This window comes from Ornithorhynchus anatinus, chromosome 6 (genome assembly GCF_004115215.2).
Source record: "Ornithorhynchus anatinus isolate Pmale09 chromosome 6, mOrnAna1.pri.v4, whole genome shotgun sequence".
In the NCBI taxonomy this organism is placed as follows: Eukaryota; Metazoa; Chordata; class Mammalia; order Monotremata; family Ornithorhynchidae; genus Ornithorhynchus; species Ornithorhynchus anatinus.
This window is the reverse complement of record NC_041733.1, coordinates 48,186,133-48,208,558: the sequence shown is the minus strand read 5'-3', so window position 1 is coordinate 48,208,558 and position 22,426 is coordinate 48,186,133. Positions and strand designations below refer to the sequence as shown.

The window sequence follows — 22,426 nt, the reverse complement described above, 5'->3', positions numbered from 1 at the left end:
CGTGAGCCCGTCAAAGGGCGGGGACCGTCTCTGTCTGTTACCGATCTGTCCATTCCAAGCGCTCGGTCCAGTGCTCCGCACCCCGTAAGCGCTCAATAAGTACTACTGAATGAATGAATCCCCTCGATTCTATTCACTGCTATTGTTCTCGTCCGTCCGTCTCCCCCCGATCAGACCGTGCGCCCCTCAAAGGGCGGGGACCGTCTCTGTCACCCATGTGTCCATTCCAAGGGCTCGGTCCAGTGCTCTGCACATAGTGAGCGCTCACTGAATACTACCGAATGAACGAAGGCCATCCCCCCGCCCCTCACGATCTTCTCCGGCGCCTCGTTTCCCCGCCTACCTCTCCGGAGAACCAGAGCAGCTGGGAGTCCGGGAAGATCTTGAATATCCTCGTGTGAGGGGAGCACAGTTCCCGAAAGGCCAGCGTGAAGAACTCCTGGGTCGGCCCCGGACCGCTGCCCGGCTCCCCCGAGAACCGCACCTGGGGAGGAATCGACCCATAAGTCCGTCGTACTTACCGAGCGCTCCCTGCGCGCAGAGCACCGGACGAAGCGCTCCTCGTGTGCGGACCCGTGTGCGGACCGCCGGACGAAGCGCTTGGGAGAGCACAACGGGACTGGGGACGGGGGGGGGAGGGGGAGGGGGACGGGCACAGAACGGATTAGAAATTCATAGAAATCAATCAATGACAGAGGGGGACATGAGTGCTGGGGGCCTTGGGGGAGGGGGATGAAGAAAGGGAGCCCGGGCTTGGCAGTCGGAGGTCATGGGTTCGAATCCCGGCTCTGCCGCTCGGCAGCCGCGTGACCGTGGGCGGGTCACTTCACTTCCCCGGGCCTCGGTTATCTGTAAAACGGGGATGAAGACCGTGAGCCTCCCGCGGGACGACCCGATGACCCTGTCTCTCCCCCAGCGCTTAGAACAGTGCTCTGCACAGAGTAAGCGCTTAACGGATACCAACATTATTATTATTATTCTCTGGGCCTCCGTGCCCTCAGCCGTAAAACGGGGATGAAGACGGTGAGCCCTGTGTGGCGCGACCCCATCACCCTGGATCCCCCCCAGCGCTCAGAACGGTGCTCTGCACATAGTAAGCGCTTAACAAATGCCATTATAATTATTACTGCTATTACATCGGCGCTTAGAGCAGCGCCGGGCACGTAGTAAGCGCTTAACAGATATCATTCTTCGTCACTCCTATTAGGCCGGTGCTTAGAACAGTGTTGGGCACACGGTAAGTGCTCGACAAATCTCATTTTCATTATTCGTTATTATTATTATTATTATCATTCCAGCGCTTAGAACAGTGCTTGGCACCCAGGAAGCGCTTGACAAATCTCCTCCTCCTCCTTAGTCATTATTATCACTCCGGCGCTCAGAACAGCGCTTGGCACAGGGTAAGCACTTGACCACTGCCATCGTCACGATTGAGAAACGTCATCGAGATGCGTCATCATTCTGATGATGCTTATTGCGGCAGGGCTTGGCCCCTCGTAGGGGCCGAACCAGGATCATCATCGTCATCGTCACGATTCCCCGCGATGGTGATTGCCGTCCCCCCAGCGGTTAGAGCAGGGCTTGGCAGCCGCGGCGAGCGCTCAGTAAGTAGCCCCGGCCCGCTGCCGCGGGAGGGGGGGAGGGGAGGGGAGGAGGGGGCGGGGAGCAGGGGCCTCGCGCCCAGGGCGGCCTGTGATTGGCGGGCAGGGCGCGGGCGCGAGGCGCCGGAAGTGGAAGGGGACGCGGGAGGGGAGGAGGGGGAGGGGGCCTCGCGCCCAGGGCGGCCTGTGATTGGCGGGCAGGGCGCGAGGCGCCGGAAGTGGAAGGGGGCGCGAGGGGAGGAGGGGGCCTCGCGCCCAGGGCGGCCTGTGATTGGCGGGCAGGGCGCGGGCGCGAGGCGCCGGAAGTGGAAGGGGGCGCGAGGGCGGGGGAGCGCGCGGGCGGCGGGCGATGCTGCGACTGCGCGGGGCGCTGCGGGCCGCGGGGCGGGGCTGGGGCTCCGCTCCTTCCTCCTCCTCCTCTCGCTCCTCGTCGTCGTCGTCGTCGTCGGGGGGCGGTGAGGGGGGCGGTGAGGGGGGCGGGGCGGGCGGCGAGGCCGAAGACCGGGGGCAGACGTTGGACGCCGCCCTGCTGGACCTGCTGGTGTGCCCGCTCTCCAAGAAGCCGCTCAGGTCAGCGGGGAGGGGCCGGGGGTCGGGGCGACCAATGGGGGCGCTCCTCCCCGGGGGCGGGGCCCGGGGCCGAGCCGGCCAATGGCCGCGCTCCTCCCCGGGGGCGGGGCCCGGATCGACCAATCGCGGCCCTCCTCGCTGGGGGCGGGGCCTGGGCCGACCAATGGGGGCGCTCCTCCCCGGGGGCGGCCCCGCCGGGGAAGAACAGCAGCAAGGATGGAGTTTGCGAAGCGCCTGTTCCGTGCCAAGCACTGCTCCAAGCGCGGAGGGGAGCCAGGAGGCGCTTTGGGGAGAGGGGATGATAACGACAACAGTAACGATAATAATAATAATAACGGTATTAAGCGCTTACCCTGTGCCAGGCACTGTTCTAAGCACTGAACGAGGAAGGAGGCGGTTGGGGGAGGGGTGATAATAGTAATAATAATAATAATGATATTAATGACGGTATTTGCCAAACACTTACTCTGTGCCGAGCGCTGATGGGAGGGAGGAGGCAGTTTGGGGAGAGGCGACGATGATGATGATAATAATGATGATGATAATAATAAACCTGGCATCTGTTAAACCCTTTCTGGGCGCAGAGCGCCGTTCTAAGCGCCGGGGGAGACGCGGGGGAATCGGGTCGTCCCACGTGGGGCTCCCGGTCTTCATCCCCATTTTCCAGATGAGGGAACCGAGGCCCAGCGAAGGGAAGCGACTCGCCCGCGGTCACGCAGCTGACGGGCGATGACGACGATGGCGTCTGCGGAGCGCTCGCCACGTGCCAAGCCCCGTGTTAAGGCCCCGTCGGGCGGAAGGAGGCGGTTCGGGGACCACGAGGCTGACGACGGCGTCCGTCACCCGTTCGTTACGGGCAAGGCCCCGTTGTCGGCGCCGATGGGAGGGGGGAGGGGTTTCGGGGAGAGGGGCCGGGCGGCGCTGAGCGGGCGCCGGGCGCCGGACTGAGCGCCGGGGTCGACGCGGTCCCCGTGCCGCGTGAGGCGGCGGCTCGGTGGCAAGAACCCGGGCTTGGCGGGCAGAGGTCGTGGGTTCGAATCCCCGCCCTGCCCCCCGTCAGCCGAGGGACTGCGGGCGAGACACCTCCCCTCTCCGGGCCTCAGCTCCCCCACCCGTAAAACGGAGACCGTGAGCCCCCCCCCGCGGGACAGCCCGATGACCCCGCATCTCCCCCGGCGCTTAGGACGGCGCTCTGCCCGTCGTAGCGAGCGCCTGACGGATGCCGCCGTTATTGTTATCGTGAATTATCATCACGAGCTCGGCTCAGCGGATGGAGCACGGGCTTGGGAGTCGAAGGTCACGGGTCCGAATCCCGGCCCCGCCCCCCGTCAGCGGGGTGACTCTGGGCAAATCGCCTCACTTCCCTGGGCCTCGGTTCCCTCATCTGGAAAATGGGGATGAAGACCGGGAGCCTCACGAGGGACGACCCGATTGCCCCGTATCCCCCCCCCCGCCCCCCGCGCTTAGCGCGGCGCCCTGCACGGAGGAAGCGCTTAACGGGGTACCGACGTCGTGCTGGGTATTAATGAGAGATCCCACCGCTCTCCTCGTCGTCCCCGCCTAGGTACGAGAAGTCGAGCCGGGAGCTGGTGAACGAGGAGCTGGGCATCGCCTACCCGGTGGTGGACGGCGTGCCCGACCTCACCCCGCGGGCCGCCCGGCCGGCGCCCCGGCCCCCGGCCCGCCCGTAGCCCGCCCGCGGGCCGCCGGCCCGGCATGGCGCTGTCGTTGCCCGCCCTGACGGTGCTGGTGCCCCTGCTGTCCCTGGCGGGCCTGCTGGGCTCGGCCCGGCTGGACCCGGCCTTCCCCCGCAGCTGCGCCGGCGCCGCCGGCCTCTGCTTCTACAGCCTGCTCTTGCCCCTCGTGGGGCCCGTCTTCGTCTTCTTCCGCCTCTGGGCCTGGATGGGCATCAAGCTCTTCCGCCACAACTAGCGCCCGCGGGGGCATCCGCGCCCCCCTCCCCCCGCCGGGGACGCCCCGCTCCCGCGCTCCCCCGGTCCCGGCCGGCGCCCCCCTTCCTCCCGTCGAGGGATCGGGGGGGGGGGGGGGGGCGAGCCCGGAGAACGTCGGATCCGCCGACCTTCCCCCGGAGAGAGGGAGCCCCGTCGGTCGGCGACCCCGCGTTCCCGGGGCGCCCGCCGCGCGCGGAGCGGCGTGACGCGCGCCGGGGAGGACCACCGGACGCGGTCGACGGGGGGGGGGGGGGGGGGGAGGCGGCGGGGCGTAGCGGGAAGGGCCGGGTTCCGATCCCGGATCCGGCGCCCGCCCGCCGCGCGGCCCTTGGGCTACGTCGCTTCCCTTCCTCCGCGCCTCTCTCCCCCGGCCTCCCTCCCGCCCGGCCGGGAGATCCCCCGTCTACCCCGGCGCTCGGAACGGCGCCCGACACCGTCGGAGAAACCCAACCGTGACGGGGCGTCGGAGGGCCGATCGGACGGGCCGCGCCCGGTCGGCTCGCCCGCCCGGAGAGCTACGGGAGAGCAAGAGCTCGTCGACCGGATGCGACGCTGAAATGACACGATCTGAAATAAAAGAGGAAGCCGACGGAATCCCCGACGGTCTACGGGTCTTTCTTTCTCCCCCGGGAGGGAGGGCGGGCGGGCGAGAGGTGAATAAAGATCCCCGCGGCGACGCGGGGCCGGTCGATCCCCGGGCGGATGCGCGACCTTCCCGCGGAGACTCCGTGCCTACGACCCTCCGGTCCCGTCTCCCCGCGGGCGAGAGCGAAACCGGGGCTTTAGAAAACCGGCGGGGAGGCGGCGCGGCCTAGTGGGTCGGGCCTGGGAGCCGGAGGCTCCGGCTTCCGATCCCCGCTCCGCCGCCCGACCCGGGACGGGTCCCTTCGCCAACCAAGGAAGGCAGGGAGCGTGTCGGGTTCCCTCGTTAAACTGTCCTCTCCCGGGCGCTCGGCACACGGCTCCTCACGCGGCGAGCGCGCGATCGAGCGACCTCTCTGGACCTCGGTTCCCTCCGATGTACAACGGGGATGGAGAGCGAGCCCCACGTGGGACGGGGACTGGATCCCGATCGCCCGAGGGCTGAGAACGGCGGCCGGCACGCGGCGCTTCGCGGAGCCCGCGGACACCCCGCGATCCGACGGCCTTCCCCTCTCCCTCTTGGGAACGGAAGCGAAACGGGGTCGGGGCACTTACGTCGAGGCGGGGAACGGTGACGGAGCGGTTCAGGGCCTCCAGGTGCCTCAGGACGTTTTCCAAAAGTCCCTCTCTCCCGACGGTAATCGTATAACACTACGGGGAAGGGAGGGGGGAGGGAGAAAACGGGTCGGGAGCCGGCAGCGGGTCGATCCACCGTTGACGGGCACGTCGTCGGTCGGTCCGGTCGAGGGTGATGGCCCAGCGGCGGGGGCCCCGGGGAAGAATGATCCTCGGGGCATCTTTCGAGCGCTTACTACGTGCCGAGCGCCGGACTGAGCCCCAGGTGGGACCCGACCGCGTCGCTTCCCTGGGCGCTCGGTCCCCCCGTCTGCCCACCGGGGATCCGATCCCCGTTCCCCCTCCTGTTCAGAGCGGGGACCCCGTACGTCCGTTCAAGCGTATTGATCGAGCGCTTCCTGCGTGCGAACCAGGCCCGCGGGAAGCGGGAGGAGGTCGGGGAGGGGTGGCGGAGGACGACGATCATAACCACCACGATAATCGCGGTATTTATCGAGCCCTCGCTACGGGCCGGGCGCTATTCATTCGGTAGTGCCCGTCGAGCGCCCGCTCCGTGCAGGGCACCGTACCGAGCGCTCGGAACGGACACTACCTCGAAGCTACGCGGGTCCGCCACGGTCCCCGTCCCGCGCGGGGCTCGCGCTCGCTCTCCATCCCCGTTTCGCAGATGAGGGAGCCGAGGCCCGGAGACGGGAGGCGACGCGGCCGAGGTCGCCCGGCCGGGGTCGGAACCCACGTCCCTCGGACGCCCGGGTCCCCTCCGCTCCTACCCGCTCCTTCCTTCCTTCCTCCTCCCTCCCGTCCCCACGGCGCCTCCGTACGGATCTCTACGGATCTAGAATGCCTTCACCTACCTCTCGCTGCCACTCGTCCGTCCTCCCCAACCCGCCCCGGACCGTCAGCTCGTCGCGGGCGGGGAACGCGTCCGCTCGTCGGCCCGGCCCACGGCGTGCGCTCGGGAAGTACGATCGGAGGAACCGACGGGGATCCCGCGTCCGGGCCGGGGAGGGCCGACGGGTGGACCCGCCCCGGGAAAGGCGAAATCCAACCGACTTACCGGGGGGGCGGAGCTCGATATTTCCAAGCGGTGAAGGAAGGTCTTGTCCCGCTGGCGAAAAGCACAAGGAGATCTGGGCAAGACGTGCAACAGAGGCGTAAGCTGAGGAGAGGGAAGCCGTCGTTAACGACGACGTTGAAAACGATACCGGTGGCCTCTCGGGCGCCTCTTCCGGGCCGGGCGCCGGCCCGAGCGCGGCGGCGGACGCGGGGCGGTTGGGTTGGACGCCGACGGCGGGGGACGGGGCTCTCCCCGGCGCTCGGGACGGCGCCCCGCACAGGGCGACGCTCCGTCAGTACGACCGGAGGCCCCAACGGGGCCCTCGGGTCTCCCGGCGTCTCTCGAGCCGAAGGGCGCTCGGTAAATAGACCGTAGGCCCGTCGAAGGGCGGGGACCGTCCCTGTCGGTCACCGACCTGTCCATGCCGAGCGCCCGGTACGGTGCCCCGCACGCAGTAAGCGCTCGACAGATACTACCGAGTGAATAAATCAATCCCGGGACCACCTCCCCGGCTGCCCCGACCGCGCCGCGGCACGGCGGCCTCGGCGTCCCGGTAGCGGCTCACCGTGGAGAATCCTCGCCGACCCCTCCGGGAAACGGAGCGCTGACGGGAGAGAGAGAGAGAGAGAGAGAGAGCGGCGCGGCTCAGCGGCGAGAGCCCGGGCTCGGGAGGCGGGGGTCGTGAGTTCGAACCCCGGGGCCGCCCCGCGTCGGCCGTGGGCGAGTCACCTGACCGGGCCTTAGTCACCTCGCCCGGAAAACGGGGACTAAGACCGCGAGCCCCACGCGGGACCACCCGACTACCTCACATCTGCCCCGGCGCCCGCAACGGGGCCGGGCACCCGGCGGGCGCCTAACGGGGGCCCTCGTTATCGTCGTCGTCGCAAGGGCGCGATCGATACCGTCGGTCAGCGAGGAGGAGAGGGACCGACTGCACGCAAGTCTCGGGAACGGAAACGCGGGCGAGTCGAGCCCCGGGAGAGGAATCCCGGAGGGAGACAGCTGGGAGTCGGGTCACCCTTGCCTGGGAACGCTCGATCGCTTGCGCTATTTCGGGAACGTGGAAGTCTCCGTGCGGAACGGCGGGCTCGGCGTCGGAGCTGGCCTGCGGGAAATCGAACCCCCCCCCCCCCGCCCCCGTCAGCGGTAGCGGAGGAGCGGCGCGGCCCGGGGCGGAGGGTGGGGAGGACCCGGGTCCGGCGCTCGGAACGGTGCCCGGCGGCGTCATTCCGCCCGCGGCTCCGCCGCTCGTCTGCCGTGCGACCCGGGGCGAGTCGCTTCGAGTCTCCGGGCCTCGGTCCCCTCCTCCGACGGACGGAGGCGGAGGCCGTGAGGCCCGGGGGGGACGAGGGCTCTGTCGGGCCTGATGGGCCGGGACCCACCCCGGCGTTGGGTGCGGCGCTCGGCCCACGTTAGGCGCTCAGCCCGCGCCGCTGAGAAGAAACCGGTGTCAGACGGGCGCCTCCCGCGGGCAGAGCGCCGTACCAGACGCTCGGGAGAGTACCACGGGACGGTCGGCAGCCACGTCCCCGGCCCGCGGCGGGCCTGCGGTCCGGAGGGGAAGACGGACGGTTAAGTGGACTGCGGAGATGACGACGGTAGGTGGGGGGTTTGCCGAGCGCTTCGCTACGCCTCCGGCGCCGTCCTGAGCGCCGGGGAGGATGATGAGGTCGGCGCCGGTCACCCGGGGCTCACCATCCACGTGAGTGGGAGGGAGGGAGGGATCGAATCCCCATTCGACGGATGAGGGGACTGAGGCCCGGAGACGCCGGGGTGTGGGAGGTTTATTTTTTGGGGGGTACCCGTTGAGCGCTTACTGAGCGGCAGGCACCGTACCCGGCGCCGCGGTAGATACGGACTACTCAGGTGGGACGCGGTCCCCGGCCCGCACGGGGTCCCCGGTCCGGCATCGGTCCGTCGGATTCGGGGTGTCCTCGCTCGGTGCGGGGGCACCGTGCTGAGCGCTCGGGAGAGGACGCCGCCACGGGACGAGCAGAGACGTTCCCCGCCCGGAGACGGGCCTCCGGGCTCCGGGGAGGCGGCGCGGCGAGAGCCCGGGCCCGGGAGTCGGAGTCGTGGGTCCCGATCCCGGCTCCGCCCCCCGTCAGCGGGGCGGCCTCGGGCCGGTCACCTCCCTGGGCCTCGGTTCCCTCATCCGTCAAACGGGGATGAACGACGACGACAGCGTCGGTATCCGTTAAGCGCTCACTTGGTGCAGGGCACCGTTCTAAGCGCCGGGGCGGACACGGGGGAATCGAGCCGTCCCACGGGGGGCTCGCGGTCTCCGTCCCCATTTTCCAGAGGAGGGAGCTGAGGCCCAGAGAGGTGAAGCGACTCGCCCGCGGGCACACAGCCGACAGGTGGCGAGACCGGGAGTCCCACGGGGGACCCCCCCGCCTCGGATCGCCCCGAGAACGGCGCTCGGCGCACGGTAAGCGCCCGACGGACGCCGTCGCCGTCCGGCCCGGGCCCGCGGAGGAGGGACGAGCGCCTCCCGGGCCCGGGCTCCGTCCGCCGGGCCGCCCTCCCCGCGGTCCTCGCCCCCCGGCCCCGGGTCCAGGCCCGCCTTCCCCGTCGCCCCCCCCCGGACGCCGCCCCCCCCCCCCGGTCCCGACCTCGTAGAGGGTCTGCAGGATCTCCAGGGCGGCGGTGGAGGGCGGGGCGGTCGCGCCGGCCCGGCTCTCCTCCCGCGGCAGTGACCGCACCTCCTCGCGGGCCGCTTCCCGGAACGTTTCCACCAGCTTCTGGAAGTGGCGCCGGGGCAGGGAGGCCCACGCGGACTCTAGGAAGGGACGGAGATTCATCCCACCCTATCTGTCGCGCGCTCGCTCCGCGCCCGACTAAGCCCTCGGAAAGTACAAGACGGCAAACAGAGAGAGACGGTCCCCAGGCCGCTGTATTGGAGGCTCTCCCAGTCCACGGGGGACTACGTCAAAACTCACTCCGTCCTATGTATCGAGCGCTTACCGGTCGCTTTCCCGGCCCGCGGGGGGACTTGGGTCATCGCTCGTTCCGTCCTATCTAGCGAGCGCTTACCGGTCGCTTTCCCGGCCCGCGGGGGACTTGGGTCGTGGCTCGTTCCGTCCCATTTATCGAGCGCTCACTGGACGCTTTCCCCGATCACGGGGGACGGAACGTCCTCGATCACTCGATCCTATCTACCGAGCGCTCCCGGTTGCAAAGCGCCGTCCCGGGCGCTGGGGAGAGGACAAGAGGATAAACAGACGCGTTCCCTGCCCGTAACGAGCTCACGGGTTCAGAGACGAGCTCTGCGCCTAGTGAGCGCTCAACGGATACCGACGTCATCATCGGGAGAGACGGGCAGAAGGCTCGTCGAACCGGGCCGGGGGGCTCGGACGGGGCACCCCGCCCCCGCGGGACCGGCGTCCGGAGCGGCCGCGGTACCCGTCGGTCGGCCGCCGTACCGGCCGCCGGGGCGAGCGACACCCTCCCTGCCCGCGGCGGGTCTAACGCCGCCGGAGGCGGCACGGAGGCGGCGGGGCGCGGCGGACCGGGGGTCCCGCTCGGCTCGGTTTGGCGTCCCGTCCCTAAAGGACGGCCCGGCGGAGGAGCGGCGTGGCCCGGGGGTCAGAAGGACCCGGGTTCTAATCCCGGCTCCGCCGCTCGAGGCCGTGGGCGAGTCGCTTCGCTTCTCTGGGCCCCCGGATCCCTCATCCGTAAAAGGGGGGGGAGGACCGGGAGCCCCGCGGGGGACGGGGGCCGCGTCCCACCCGATCCGCCCGGATCCGCCCCGGTCCTCAGCACGGTTGCCGGGCGCAGAGGAGGCGCTTGACAGATACTCTGATTATCGTTCTCTGGGCCTCGGTTCCCTCGTCTGTAAAATGGGGGTGAAGACCGAGAGCCCCACGGGGGGACAGGGACCTGGCCCGACCCGGTTAGCTCGGGTCTCCCCCAGCGCTTAGGATCCGTTGCCCAACTGTCCGTTCCAAGCGCCGAGCACGGTGCTCGGCCCGTGGTAAGCGCTCGATAGATACGGCCGAATGAACGAACGGCGCCCGACGCGCGGCAGGGGCTTAATCGAAACCACCGTCGTCATCGTCGTCGTCATCGGAACCGCCCATCGGCATCCTGACCGTTAGCGTCGTCTCCGTCCGGCCAAGGAGGGCGGGAGCCGCCTCTCCCCTTCGGGCCGCCGGAAGACCGGGGCGGATCTTCCCGAGGGGCTCCCGGCGGCCGGTCGGCCCCGAGCCCCCGCCTACCGAGGATCCGGCGGTCCTCCGGCCGGAGGGCCGAGACGGCTCCGGCGAGCCGGCCCGCCAGGCGGAGGGAGGTCTGGCCCGCGGGGCTCAGCAGCTCGGGGACGATCAGGAAGGCTCGGAGGCACTCCGCCGACGCGGGACGGGGCGGCAGGGACGGCAGCAGCTTGGCCAACGACCTGTGGACCTGGGGAGACCGAGGCGGCGAGAGAGGGGGAGACGGAGGGGGGCAGTCACAGAGGCGGGAGGAGAGCGAGGGATGTGGGGGTCGGACGGGGGGAGGCGGCGGTCCCAGAGAGCGCCGTCGGGTGGGGGCGGGGAAGGAGGGATCGTTAGAAAGGGAAGAGGGTCCCGACCGGGAGGAGGCGGCCGGCCCGGGCCGACGTCACCGGGGGACGGGGGGACCCGACGGAACGAGCCGCGGGGACGGGGAGCCCGGGCTGACTTCGGGGCCGGAGGTCACCGGGGCGGGGGGCAGGCCGGCCGGGGCCGGGGGGGGGGGGGGGGGGTTGGCAGACGCGCGGGTGAGGGGCCGCGGCCCCCCCCGGACGCGTCGTCTCCCTCACCAGCTCCAGGACGGGAGGCTGCCCCGCCGCCGTCCGGAAGAACCGGCTCACGGCCGCCATGTCCAGGCCCAGCGGGTCCCGGCCGGCCGCGCGCCCCCGCCGGCCCCTGCGAGGAAACCCCAGGTGGGTGGGAGGCTCAGGGGGGCGGGGGACGCGGCCGCGCGGCCGCCGGAACCGTTCCGGCCCGAGGGACGACCCCGGCGGATGCGTCGGTTCCACTGTCCCGCGCCCTCCTCTCCCGAGCGCTCAGCCCAGCGCTCCGCGCACGGTAAGCGCTCGATCCAGACCTCCTCCGCTGGATCGATCGGCTCTCGGGGAAGCGGCGTGGCCCAGCGGGGAGAGCCCGGGCCCGGGAGCCGGAAGGGACCCGGCTTCTAATCCCGGCCCCGCCGCTCGTCCGCCGCGTGACCTCGGGCGAGTCGCTTCGCTTCTCCGGGCCTCGGTTTCCTCATCCGCACGACGGGGTTGGACGCGGTCCCCGTCCCACGTGGGGCTCCCGCTCTCCGCCCCCGTTTTACGGGTGAGGAAACGGAGGCCCGGAGAGGCGAAGCGACCGGCCCGAGGTCACGCGGCGGACGGGCGGCGGAGCCGGGATGAGAAGCCGGCACCTTCCGGCCCCCGGGCCCGGGTTCTACCCGCTGATGATGATGACGGTGGTATTGGTTAAGCGCTTCCCGTGTGCCGAGCACCGTTCTGAGCGCCGGGGGGGGATGCCGGGCGGTCAGGTGGTCCCACGTGGGGCTCCCGGGCTTAAACCCCAGTTTACAGACCGGGGCGGCGAGGCCCGGGGAGGCGAAGCGACCCGCCCAAAGTCACGCGGCCGAGGCGAGGCGGAGCCGGGATCAGAACCCACGACCCCTGACTCCCCGGCGCGGGCTCCTTCCACCGAGCCGCCCTGCTTCCCCTGAGCGCTCTGACGACTATCGCGAGGATGAGGACCGTGACGGGGAAGAAGGGGAGGGGGTCGGAGCCGCTCCCGTCAGGACCCGCGGATCCTCCCCGGCACCTGCTCTCCAAGAAGCTGCCGTTGACGCAGGCCGGGGACGAGAAGATCAGCTTGACGTCGCTGCGGGGGAGACACGGAAATGATAGATAACGGCGGCGTCCGTTAAGCGCCCGACCCGTGCCGGGCACCGTGCCGAGCGCCGGGGCGGACACGAGCCAGTCGAGGCGGACGCGGTCCCCGTCCCCCGTGGGGCTCCCGGTCTTAATCCCCACCGTCCGGTCGAGGGAAGCGAGGCCCAGAGGAGGGAAGCGACCATTCCCGAGGTCGCCGAGCGGACGGGTGGCGGGGCGGGGATTAGAACTCGGATCCCTCCGGCTCCCGGGCCGGGGCTCCGACCACCAGGCCTCACTGCTCCGCCCTGCTTCCCAACCCTGAGGGGAGAGGGGCTGGAGGGGCTACGGCTTGGGCCGGGAGTCGGGACGACCCGGGGGCTGATCCTCGCCCCGCCGCTCGGCTGCTGGGTGACCCGGGGGGAGCCGCCCGACGTCCCCGGGCCTCGTCTGTAAAACGGGGATGGAGACCGCGAGCTCCGCGACCGAACCAACGGACGGATAAGCGGGCCGGGGACCGCGTTCGACGCGATCGCCTCCTATCTACCCCGGCGCCCGGCAGGCTGCCCGGCACGTCGCCGGCGCTTAACGGATGCCACGGTGATGGTCATCGTCGGACGGTAAGCTGGCCGCGGGCGGGGATCCCGTCTGCTGCTCCGTCCTCTTCTCCGGGCGCCCGGTCGGCGCTCGGTGAACACCACCGGCTGCGTCCGTCTCCCCGGCTAGACCGGCAGCTCCTCGAGGGCGGGGGATGCGCCCTCCGACTCTCCCGCCCGCTCCCGAGCGCCCGGTGCGGCGCCGGGCCCGCGGCGACCGCTCGCTCAGTACCCCCGTGGGACCGCCGGAGGGACGGAGACCTACTCTTTGGTGTCACGCCACCGCTCGGTCCCCACGTCGGCGCTCCACCTCTCGGCCTTCTCCGCCGTCGCCGTGGGGATCGGCGGGCTCGGGTTCACGTAGCCGTGCTGGAGGGAAAGTCGGGAGCCGGTCGGGGCGACGTCCCGGGGCCCGGCGCCCTCCGGCCTAGACGGGCACCGGCCCTCCGCGCGCCCCCCCCGCCCCCGGAGAGCCCCTCCCCGCCCTCCCGCTGCCTCACGAAAGCCCCCGTCGGCGTTGGGTGCCGGGCGGGGGCTCGCTAGAGCGTCGCCCCTCGGCCGACCCTCCCTCTGGATCGGAGGCTCGCCGCGGGGAGGGAACGCGTCGACCGACTCGGTCGGCCCGTCCTCTCCCTGGCGCTGGGTAGAACGCTCTGCCCGCGGTAGGCGCTCAGTAAATGCGATCCACTGAATGATTCACGCCCGTCTCCCCCTCTAGGCTTGGCACGTAGGAAGCGCTTAACCGATTCCGTCCTCGCCATCTAGGCCCGAAGCCCCTCGGGGGCGGGGACCGTGTCTACCAACTCCGTGGTATCGCCCGCCCCCCCCCCCCCACCCCCGAGCGGCGCGAGCGCTCGACGAGTACCGCCGACGGAGCGGCGGATCTCCGCCTCACCGTTTTCGCGGTCCAGAGGAAGAGGCTGTGAGGTCCTCCCGCAATCATTTTCAGCTCCATTTCTGGCGAGGGAGCGAGAGGGGATCGTCAAGCCACATCGTAGAGAGGCTCGTCCCGTCGGATTTGCCGAGCGCCCGCCGCGGGCACGGCGCCGGGCCGGGCGCTCGGAAACTACGATTCGGCAACAGGTAGGGACGGTCCCTGCCCGACGACGGGCTCGCGGCCCAGAAGGGGCTCGCGGTCTAGAGGTCCGGTGGCCCGGTGGCGAGGGACCTGTCTCTTCCCAGCCCCCCGACCCCAAAAAGCAGCAGGGCTAGAGCCCGGGCCCTGGGGGGGGGGGGGCGGGGTCGGAAAGGCCCGGGTTCCGATCCCGTCTGGGCCACCTGACTGCCGTGTGTGACCCCGGGCCGGTCATTTCACTTCTCTGGGCCTCAGTCCCTTCATCTGGAAAACGGGGCAGAAGACCGGGAGCTCCCTGTGGGACCGGGACTGGGTCCGACCCGATGGGCTGGATCCGTCCCGGCGCTCAGGCCGGCGTCTGGCACGTAGTAAGGGCTTAAAAAAATACCACAAAGATACAACCGACGACATGATCGGTCATTCGGTCATTCGGTAGTATTTAGTGAACGCTACGTGCAGAGCACTGTACTAAGCGCTTGGAACGGACAAATCGGCAACAGACAGAGACGGTCCCTGCCCACTGAAAGGCTTACAGCTTAATCGCGATAATGATGGCATTTGTTAAGCGCTTACTATGCGCCCGGCACTCTTCTAAGCGCTGGAGAGGATACGATGATAATAATAATAATAATAATAATAATAATGTTGGTATTTGTTCAGCGCTTACTAGGTGCAGAGCGCTGTTCTAAGCGCTGGGGGAGATAGGGGGGTCATCGGGTCGTCCCACGTGAGGCTCACGGTTAATCCCCATTTTCCAGAGGAGGGAACCGAGGCCCAGAGAAGTGACTTGCCCACAGTCACGCAGCTGACAGGTGGAGGAGCCGGGATTCGAACCCCTGACCTCGGACTCCCAGGCCCGGGCTCTTTCCGCTAAGCCACGGAGCTTCTCTTTCATCAGTATTATTATTATTATTATTATTATTATTATTACTATTACCGCGTGACTTAGTGGAAAGAGCCCGGGCCCGGAAGTCAGAGGACGTGCGTTCTGATCCCGGCTCCGCCACTTCATTCATTCGATCGTATCTGCTGAGCGCCTACTGTGTGCCGGGCGCTGTGCCGGACGCTCGGAAAGTACAACTGGGTCGATACGGGCAGGGAGCGGTAAAGCGACGGGCCCCGGGGGCCTCAGCGTGGCTCAGTGGAAAGAGCCCGGGCTCGGGAGTCCGGAGGACGTGGGTTCGAATCCCGGCTCCGCCGTCTGTCTGCTGGGAGACCTCGGGCAGGTCACCTGACTTCCCCGGGCCTCCGTCACCTCGTCCGGAAAACGGGGACGAGAAGCGTGAGCCCCACGTGGGAGGACCCGACGGCCCCGTATCCGCCCCAGCGCTCGCAACACCGCTCGGCCCGCGGCCAGCACTCAACCGACACCAGAATCGTCGTTATCGTCGTTATCCCCGTTACCGCCTGACCGGCACCCTTCCGGGCGCTGGAGTGTAGGTTTGAATTAATCCGATCAGCCGCGGGCCCTGTCTCACGCCCACGGTCTCCGTCCCCATCCGACGGAGGAGGACGCCGGGGCCCGGGGAAGTGAAGCGGCCCGCCCGGGGCCGAGCCGGGGTCGGAACCCGGGTCCCCCCCGACTGCCGGGCCCGGGCCGGAGCCCCTAGAGCCGCGCTGCTCCCCCCCCCGGGCGACGCGGGGGACGGGGGGCTCCCAACGCCGGCGTCCCGCCTCCCGGGCCCCGGCTCCGCCGACGGGGTCGCGCGGCGCCCGGCCTCCCCCCGCCCAACCGGGCGCCCCGAGTCGCGCTCACCTGCGCCCGGCTCCCCGGCGTCGGGAGGGCCGCGGACGGGGAGGGGCCGCGGGATCAACCGAGGCCGGGGGTCGCCGTTCCCCCGGCCGCACGAGTACACCCGGCCCGTCGCGGGCACGTGGATCAGCGTGTGGCTCCTGCGGGTGGGAGGGACGCGTGGCCGACCCCGCCGTCGCCCCGAGACCGGCCGGAGGCGGGCGGGGGCGGGCGTCCCGTGCGCGGGGGGCCGCGTCGCCGCCCGGCGGGGCCCCGGCGGGCCGGCCGGCCCCTCACCTCCCGCAGGCGATCTGAGCGGCCCTGGATCCGAAGAGCTCGGCCACCAGGCGCGGACGCGGTTGGCTCCGGGTGGAGTTGTGGCCCAGCTGCCCGTGCGTTCCGGCTCCGAAGGTCAGCACCAGCCCGTCCTGGGGGGCGGGAGGGACGGTCGCGTCGCTAAAACCCGCCCCGTCCCCTTTCTTACGAGCCGTTCTTCCCCCCGACTCTATCCGTCGCCGTCGTTCTCGTCCGTCCGTCTCCCCCGATCGGACCGCGGGCCCGTCGGACGGCGGGGACCGTCTCCGTCCGTTGCCGACTTGTCCGTCCCGAGCGCTGGGTACGGTGCTCCGCACGTGGTGAGCGCTCCATAGATACCATAAATAATAAATAATAGGCTTCAGAGTCGCCCGTCGGGTCGCCCCCTCCGACCTCACCCGGCCGCTCTCCCCCGGCCCGGCCCGGCCCGCGCACCCCGCCCCTCTCCCGCCGACCTTCTCCCCGTCCCTCCATCTGGCCCGTCTCACCTCTGACCCCTCGCCCACCTCCCGCCTCCGGCCCGGAACGCCCCCCGGCCTCGGATCCCGCGGACCGTGGCCTCCCCGAGGGCCCGCCTCCTCCGAGAGGCCCTCCCTGACTGACCCCCTCCTCTCCTCACCTCCCTCCCCCTCCTGCGTCGCCCTGACCCGCTCCTGATCCACCCCCCCCCCCCGCCGCAGCCCCACACCTCTTACGTCCAGATCTGTCCTTTATTTCTTTCATTTCTACGGGAGATCGCCTGTCTCCCCCTCTCGCCCCTTCTCGTGGGCGGGGAACGTGCCCGTTTCTTGTCCCACTGTCCCCTTCCCGGCGCACACTCCAGCGCCCTGCGCACGGTGGGCGCTCGGCCCGTACCGCCGACCTCCCCCTCCCGCCGCGGCCCTCCCCCGCCGCGCCCCCGTCCCCGGGGGAGACCTGGGTGAGCACGGCCGTGTGCTCCTCGCCGCAGGACACGGACACGATGGTCTGCTTCTCCAGGGCCGTGACCGGGGTGGGGCGGCGGACGTCTGGGGAGGGGAAGACGGCCGTCCGGACCCCGCCCGCGGACCCGGGGCCCCCCCGCCCCCTTCCAGAGCTGAGCTGATAGGGCGGAGGACTCTACTGGTGAACAGTGATCCATCCGGTCGTATCTGTCGAGCGCTGGCCGCGCGCGGGGCACCGTACCCAGCGCTGAGGTGGATACGAGCAGATGGGGTCGGACGCGGCGCCCCGTCCCACGTGGGGCTCACCGTCTCCGTCCCCATTTCACGGATGAGGGAACCGGGGCCCAGGGAAGTGACTGGCCCAAGGTCACCCAGCAGTCAGGCGGCGAAGCCGGGATGAGAACCCCCGACCCTCCGACTCCCAGGCCGCTACGCTCCGCCGCTTAGATCGTCGATCGTCCCCGTCTGTTGCCCAACTGTCCGTTCCAGGCGCTCAGTCCGGTGCCCTGCGCGTGGCGAGCGCCCGATGAACACTACCGAATGCACGAATGGTTCGATTCGGGCTCGGAGGACTCCTTGCTCTCTTGCTCTAGACCGTGAGCTCGTCGTGGGCAGGGAATGCGTCCGTTTACCGCGGTATCGTCCCCTCCCGGCGCTCGGTACGGTGCTCCGCACACGGGAAGCGCTCAGTAGATACGACGGAGTGGACGAATGAACCGCCACTCCGGGGGCTCGAGCCGGGATTCTCCAGACGCGGGGGCGGGGGGGGGGGGGGGGGGGGGCGGTCCTGCCGACTCCGGGTCCGGAGGCGGGGTGGGGCGGTGCGGCCCAGTGGCCGGAGCCCGGGCCGGGGAGTCAGAAGAGCTGGGTTCCCTCCCTGGCTCCCGCGGGACCCGGGCCGAGTCGCTTCTCTTCTCTGGGCCTCAGTTCCCTCATCTGGCAAATGGGGTTGAAGAGCGCGAGCCCCACGGGGGACGGGGACTGGGTCCGACCCGACGAGCTCACATCTAACGCGGCGCTTAGTACAGTGCCCGGCACCGAGTGAGCGCTTCCGTAGCGCAACTGTTATTATTCTTATTCTTCCTCCTACTTGGGCCACGATCCCCACGGGGGACAGGGACCTTGTCCAGCGCCATGAGCTTGGATCTACCCCGGCGCTCAGCACAGCGCCTGGCACATGATAAGCGCTTCAGAAATGCCATCCTCCTTTTAGCTGTTTAGCCACGGCCCACCGGGCGCGTGGCCTGGCGACGAGCGACAGCCCCAAGGGGACCTGACGCCGAGAGCGTGCCCCGGGGAGTCCCGGGATCTGTATTCTAATGCTGCCCCGACCTGCCGCGAGACCCCCGGGCGAGTCGCTTCGCTGCGCCTCGGTCTCCTCCTCCGTAAAACGGGGATTCGATAACTGCCCTCCCTTCCCCTTGGACCGCGAGCCCCACGTCGGGCTGGGACGGTGCCCAACCGGACTGACTCGATCCGGGCCCGGCGCACAGTAAGGTGTCCGACGCGTAGCGAGCACCTGAGAAATAGCAGAGGGATTGCCCCAGCCTGAAGACGGTCTGGAGTGGAAGGAGCGGGGGCGGCGGGGGCGGGACTCGAAGAAGCGGATGCTGAAGCGGCAGCAGCAGCGGAAGAAGCAGGAAGAGAAGGAGGAGGAGACCGAGCCAGAGACGCCGCAGAAGGAGCGAAAGCAGCAGCAGAAGCAGCAGAAAAAGGAGAAGGAGCAGAAGAAGGAGCAGCAGCAGCAGAAGGAGAAGCAGCAGCAGAAGAAGGAGAAGGAGAAGGAGCGGAAGCAGCAGCCGCAGAAGAAGAAAAAGGAGAAGGGGCATAAGGAGAAGCAGCGGCAGAAGAAAAAAAGAAGACTGGGAAGAATGAACGGAAGAAGCAGAAGAAGCAGCAAGCGAAAAATAAGAAGGAGAAGGAAAATGAGCAGAAGCAGCAGCAGCAGAAGCAACAGAAAAAGGGGAAGGAGAAGAAGCAGCAGCAGAAGCAGCAGAAAATGAGGAAGGAGAAGAAGCAGAAGGAGCAGAAGCAGCAGCAGCAGCAGCAGCAGAAAGAAGCAGAAAAAGGAGAAGAAGAAGGAGCGGAAGAAGCAGAAAAGGAAGAATGAGCTGAAGAGGTAGAAGCAGAAGCAGCAGCAGAAGAAAAAAAGAAGAATGAGGAAGAGAATGAGCAGAAGCAGCAGCAGAAGCAGAAGAATAAGCAGAAAAGGAAGGAGGAGAATGAGCAGAAGCAGAAGAAGCAATAATAACAGCAGCAGCAGCAGCAGCAGCAGGAGGAGGAGAAAATGAAGAAGGAGGAGGACAATGAGCAGAAGCAGCAGAAGAAGGACAGTGAGCAGAAGGAGAAGCAGCAGCAGCAGAAGAAAAAAAGAATGAGGAGGAGAATGAGCAGAAGCAGCAGCAGCAGAAGCAAAAGCAGCAGAAATAGAAGGAGAAGGAGCAGAAGCAGAAGAAGCAGTAACAGCAGTAGCAGAAGAAGCAGAAAAAGCACAAGGAGAAGGAGCAGAAACAGCAGCAGAAGCAGCAGAAAAAGGGGAGGAGAATGAGCAGAAGCAGCAGCAAAAGGAAAATGAGCAGAAGCAGAAGAAGCAGAAAAAGAATGAGCAGAAGCAGCAGAAGCAGCAGAAAGAAGCGGAAAAAGAAGAACGAGGAGTTTGAGCAGAAGGAGAAGCAGAAGATGGAGCAGCGGCAGCAGCAGCAGCAGCAGCAGAAGCAGAAAAAGAAGAAGAAGAATCAGCAGTGGAAGAAGCAGCAGCAGAAGCCGAAAAAGGAGAATCAGCAGCGGAAGCAGGAGGAGGAGGAGGAAGAAAAACAAGAACAAAAACAACCGCAAGAGCAACAAACAACTACAACAACAATAACAAGAACAAGGAGGCGGAGGAGAAGAAAGAGAAGTACTATTTGGCAAGGGCTTACTACGTGTCAAGCTGGCTCTTACCGCCGGGCCGGGCCGCCCGGATCCGGGATCCCCCGCGGAGTTCCCGGAGTCCTCCGGAGGGGCAAGGGAGGCCTCTGACCGCGGCGGCCCGGGCGGGGGAGCCGGGCGACCTCCCCCCATCCCTCCTCACCTTGGGCGTGTCCCAGGCCGAGCTGCCCCCGGTCGTTCCTTCCCCAGGCGAAGACGGCGCCGGTGGCGGACAGGGCCAGGCTGTGGGCCCCTCCGGCCTCCATCCGGGCCAGGGGGACCCCCGCCAGGGCACACACCCGCTGCGGAGCCGGGCACGGGACCCACGCCCTCTCCAACCCCAGCTGGCCGTGCTCGTCGTCCCCCCACGAGAACAGCTCGCCGTCTGTGGAAACAGCAGGTCCCGGAGACGTCGGAGGCCCCGCTCGGCCCGCCTCCGTCGCCGCGTCGGCCTCCTCGCTGACCTCCCCGCCTCGCCCCACTCCAGGCCGGACTCCGCTGGCCGGGTCGTTTCTCTGTAAAAACGCGCGGTCCACGTTTCCCCGCTCCTCGAGGAACTCCAGAAACTCATCCGTTTCCATCCGTCACCGGCCGACTCCCCCTCCGGGCCGTAGGCTCGCCGGGGGCCGGGGATACGTCCGCTACACGGTTCTACCGTTCTCTCCCGAGCGCTTCGGACGGTGCTCCGCGCGCGCTGGGGGCTCGGTAAATACCACTGATGGTGGACGGGGACGGAGCGATCGGAGGGCGGCGGGTCGGCCGCGGCGGCGGGGGGGGGGGGGGGGCCACACCTCGGGTCAGCGCCATGGAGTGGCGGTCTCCGCAGGCCACCTGGATGACCCTTCTGTCCCGCAGACCGTCGATGGGTCTGGAAGGGAAGACGACCCTCGTGGGGCCCGGGGGGCCGCCCTCCCACCTGCCTCCCCGGCGGGGTGAGGTCCGCCGGCCCCTCCAGATGACGATAAAGATAATGACGTCTGCGGCATCCGTTAAGCGCCCGCTGCGCGTCGAGCGCCGGGGTGGACGCGAGATCGCCGGGTCCCCCGTGGGGCTTCCCGTCTAAATCGGAGGGCCAACGGGGGTTGCTCGATCCCCATTCTGCGGATGAGGGAACCGCGGCCGGGAGAAGCCGAGCGGCTTGCCCGAGGTCACGCCGCGGACGGGTGGCGGAGCCGGGATCAGAACCCGGGTCCTCCGACTCCCAGACCCGAGGCTCTTTCCGCGAGGCCGCGCTCCTCCTCGTTCATTCGGTCGGTCGTATTTATCGAGCGCTCCCCGCGTGCCGAGCGCTGCGCTGAGCGCTCGCCAAGTACAATGCTCTCGATCCGGGCAGGGAGCCGGTAAAGCGACCTGCCGCGGGGGCTTCGGCGCGGCTCAGCGGCACGAGGCCGGGCCCGGGGGTCGAGAGGACGCGGGTTCCGATCCCGGCTCCGCCACTTGTCCGCTGGGTGACCTCGGGCGAGCCGCTTCGTCTCTCTACGCCTCGGCGACCTCGTCCGTAAAATGGGAACGAGGACGGCGAGCCCCACGGGGGACGACCTCGGATCTCCCCCGGCGCTTAGGACGGTGCTCGGCGCGTAGCGAGCGCTTAACGGGTACCGTCATCGCCAACGAATGCCACAGTCGTTATCGTTATTGTCGTTATCATCCGGGGCCGGGCTTCTAATCCGGGGGGCGACGGCGGTCATCCCCTCTCCCCTCCTCCTCCTCCTCCTCCTCCTCCCTTCCCGCTCTTCCTACCTGAGCGGTAGCTTGCGGTCGTAGCGGTAGACCCTCCCGTCGGCGGTCAGGAGCAGCACGTGCGAGGAGCCTATCTGCAGGGAGCGGATCTTCCTCTTTTCCAACCGCAGCGTCTCTGGGGGAGGAACCGTCGGGAACTGACCTTCGAACTCGCCCCCGCCCCGCCCAGAGGGAGGAAGGCCAGGGGCAGGAGCGCCGGACGGGAGGAGGGCGGGGGGCAGGAGCACTGGAGGAGGAGCGCGGGGGGAGGAGGAGGAGGAGGAGAAAGGAGGAGAGAGGAGGAGGAGGAGAAAGGAGGAGGAGGAGGAGGGGTGGGACGGGCACAGGAAGAGGAGGAAAAGGAGCCGTAGAAGGATGATAATAACTCATAAGGACGGTATCTGCTCAGCGCTTACGACGTGCCAGGCACCGTTCCGAAACGCCGGGGTAGATACACGATAACCCGTTTGGAGAAAAAGGAAAATGATGGTACCCGTTCGTTCGTTCGTTCAGTCGTATCCATCGAGCGCTCGCCGTGCGCGGAGCACCGTACCGGGCGCTCGGAGAGCACAATCCTGGCAACGGAGGCGACTCGACAGTACGGACCAAGCGCCGTTCTCGGCGCCGGGACAGATCCGAGGTCACGGGGCCGTCCCACTCGGGGCTCACCGTCTCGATCCCCATTTCCCGGACGAGGGAACCGAGGCCCGGAGAGGCGAAGCGACCGGAAGGGCGGCCGGGGCCGGGATCGGAACCCGCCACCCCCCGACCCGCGGGCCCGGGCCCCAAGCGCCAGGCCACGCCGCGCGTCAGCCAGTCGACCGGGATCGGGACCCTCCTCCGGGGCGGGCGGAGGGGAGGGAAGGGGAGTGAAGTGAAGGATCTCTGTCGGGCGCGGGAGACGGGTAACCCCGGGAGGTTC

General features: G+C 68.6%; 2 protein-coding genes and 1 non-coding gene across 3 annotated transcripts in view; 1 reads left to right on the top strand and 2 right to left on the bottom strand.

Moving 5' to 3' along the window:
• LOC114812850 (E3 ISG15--protein ligase HERC5-like) overlaps window positions 1-22,426 on the bottom strand; it is a 29,111-nt gene that overhangs the window by 5,599 nt on the left and 1,086 nt on the right. Inside the window, exons 3-19 of the mRNA XM_029067237.1 lie at window positions 21,526-21,640; window positions 20,577-20,653; window positions 19,949-20,170; window positions 16,871-16,962; window positions 15,938-16,068; window positions 15,665-15,801; window positions 13,729-13,790; window positions 13,099-13,202; window positions 12,188-12,247; window positions 11,182-11,287; window positions 10,619-10,802; window positions 9,014-9,180; window positions 7,423-7,503; window positions 6,964-7,002; window positions 6,399-6,500; window positions 5,321-5,416; window positions 344-484 (exon numbers count right to left, since the gene is read on the bottom strand). Of these exons, the coding sequence (XP_028923070.1) occupies window positions 344-484; window positions 5,321-5,416; window positions 6,399-6,500; window positions 6,964-7,002; window positions 7,423-7,503; window positions 9,014-9,180; window positions 10,619-10,802; window positions 11,182-11,287; window positions 12,188-12,247; window positions 13,099-13,202; window positions 13,729-13,790; window positions 15,665-15,801; window positions 15,938-16,068; window positions 16,871-16,962; window positions 19,949-20,170; window positions 20,577-20,653; window positions 21,526-21,640 (1,916 nt within the window). The remainder of the gene's footprint in view (window positions 1-343; window positions 485-5,320; window positions 5,417-6,398; window positions 6,501-6,963; window positions 7,003-7,422; window positions 7,504-9,013; window positions 9,181-10,618; window positions 10,803-11,181; window positions 11,288-12,187; window positions 12,248-13,098; window positions 13,203-13,728; window positions 13,791-15,664; window positions 15,802-15,937; window positions 16,069-16,870; window positions 16,963-19,948; window positions 20,171-20,576; window positions 20,654-21,525; window positions 21,641-22,426) is intronic.
• PIGY (phosphatidylinositol glycan anchor biosynthesis class Y) lies at window positions 3,836-4,371 on the top strand. The gene is made up of 2 exons (XM_029067584.1): window positions 3,836-4,128; window positions 4,160-4,371. The coding sequence occupies exon 1, from the start codon at window positions 3,888-3,890 to the stop codon at window positions 4,101-4,103; it is 216 nt and encodes a 71-aa protein (XP_028923417.1). The 5' UTR covers window positions 3,836-3,887; the 3' UTR covers window positions 4,104-4,128; window positions 4,160-4,371.
• Window positions 7,780-7,896, bottom strand: MIR1379 (microRNA mir-1379). Its single transcript, NR_034812.1, has one exon. It is a non-coding gene; the product is annotated as a microRNA mir-1379 (primary transcript).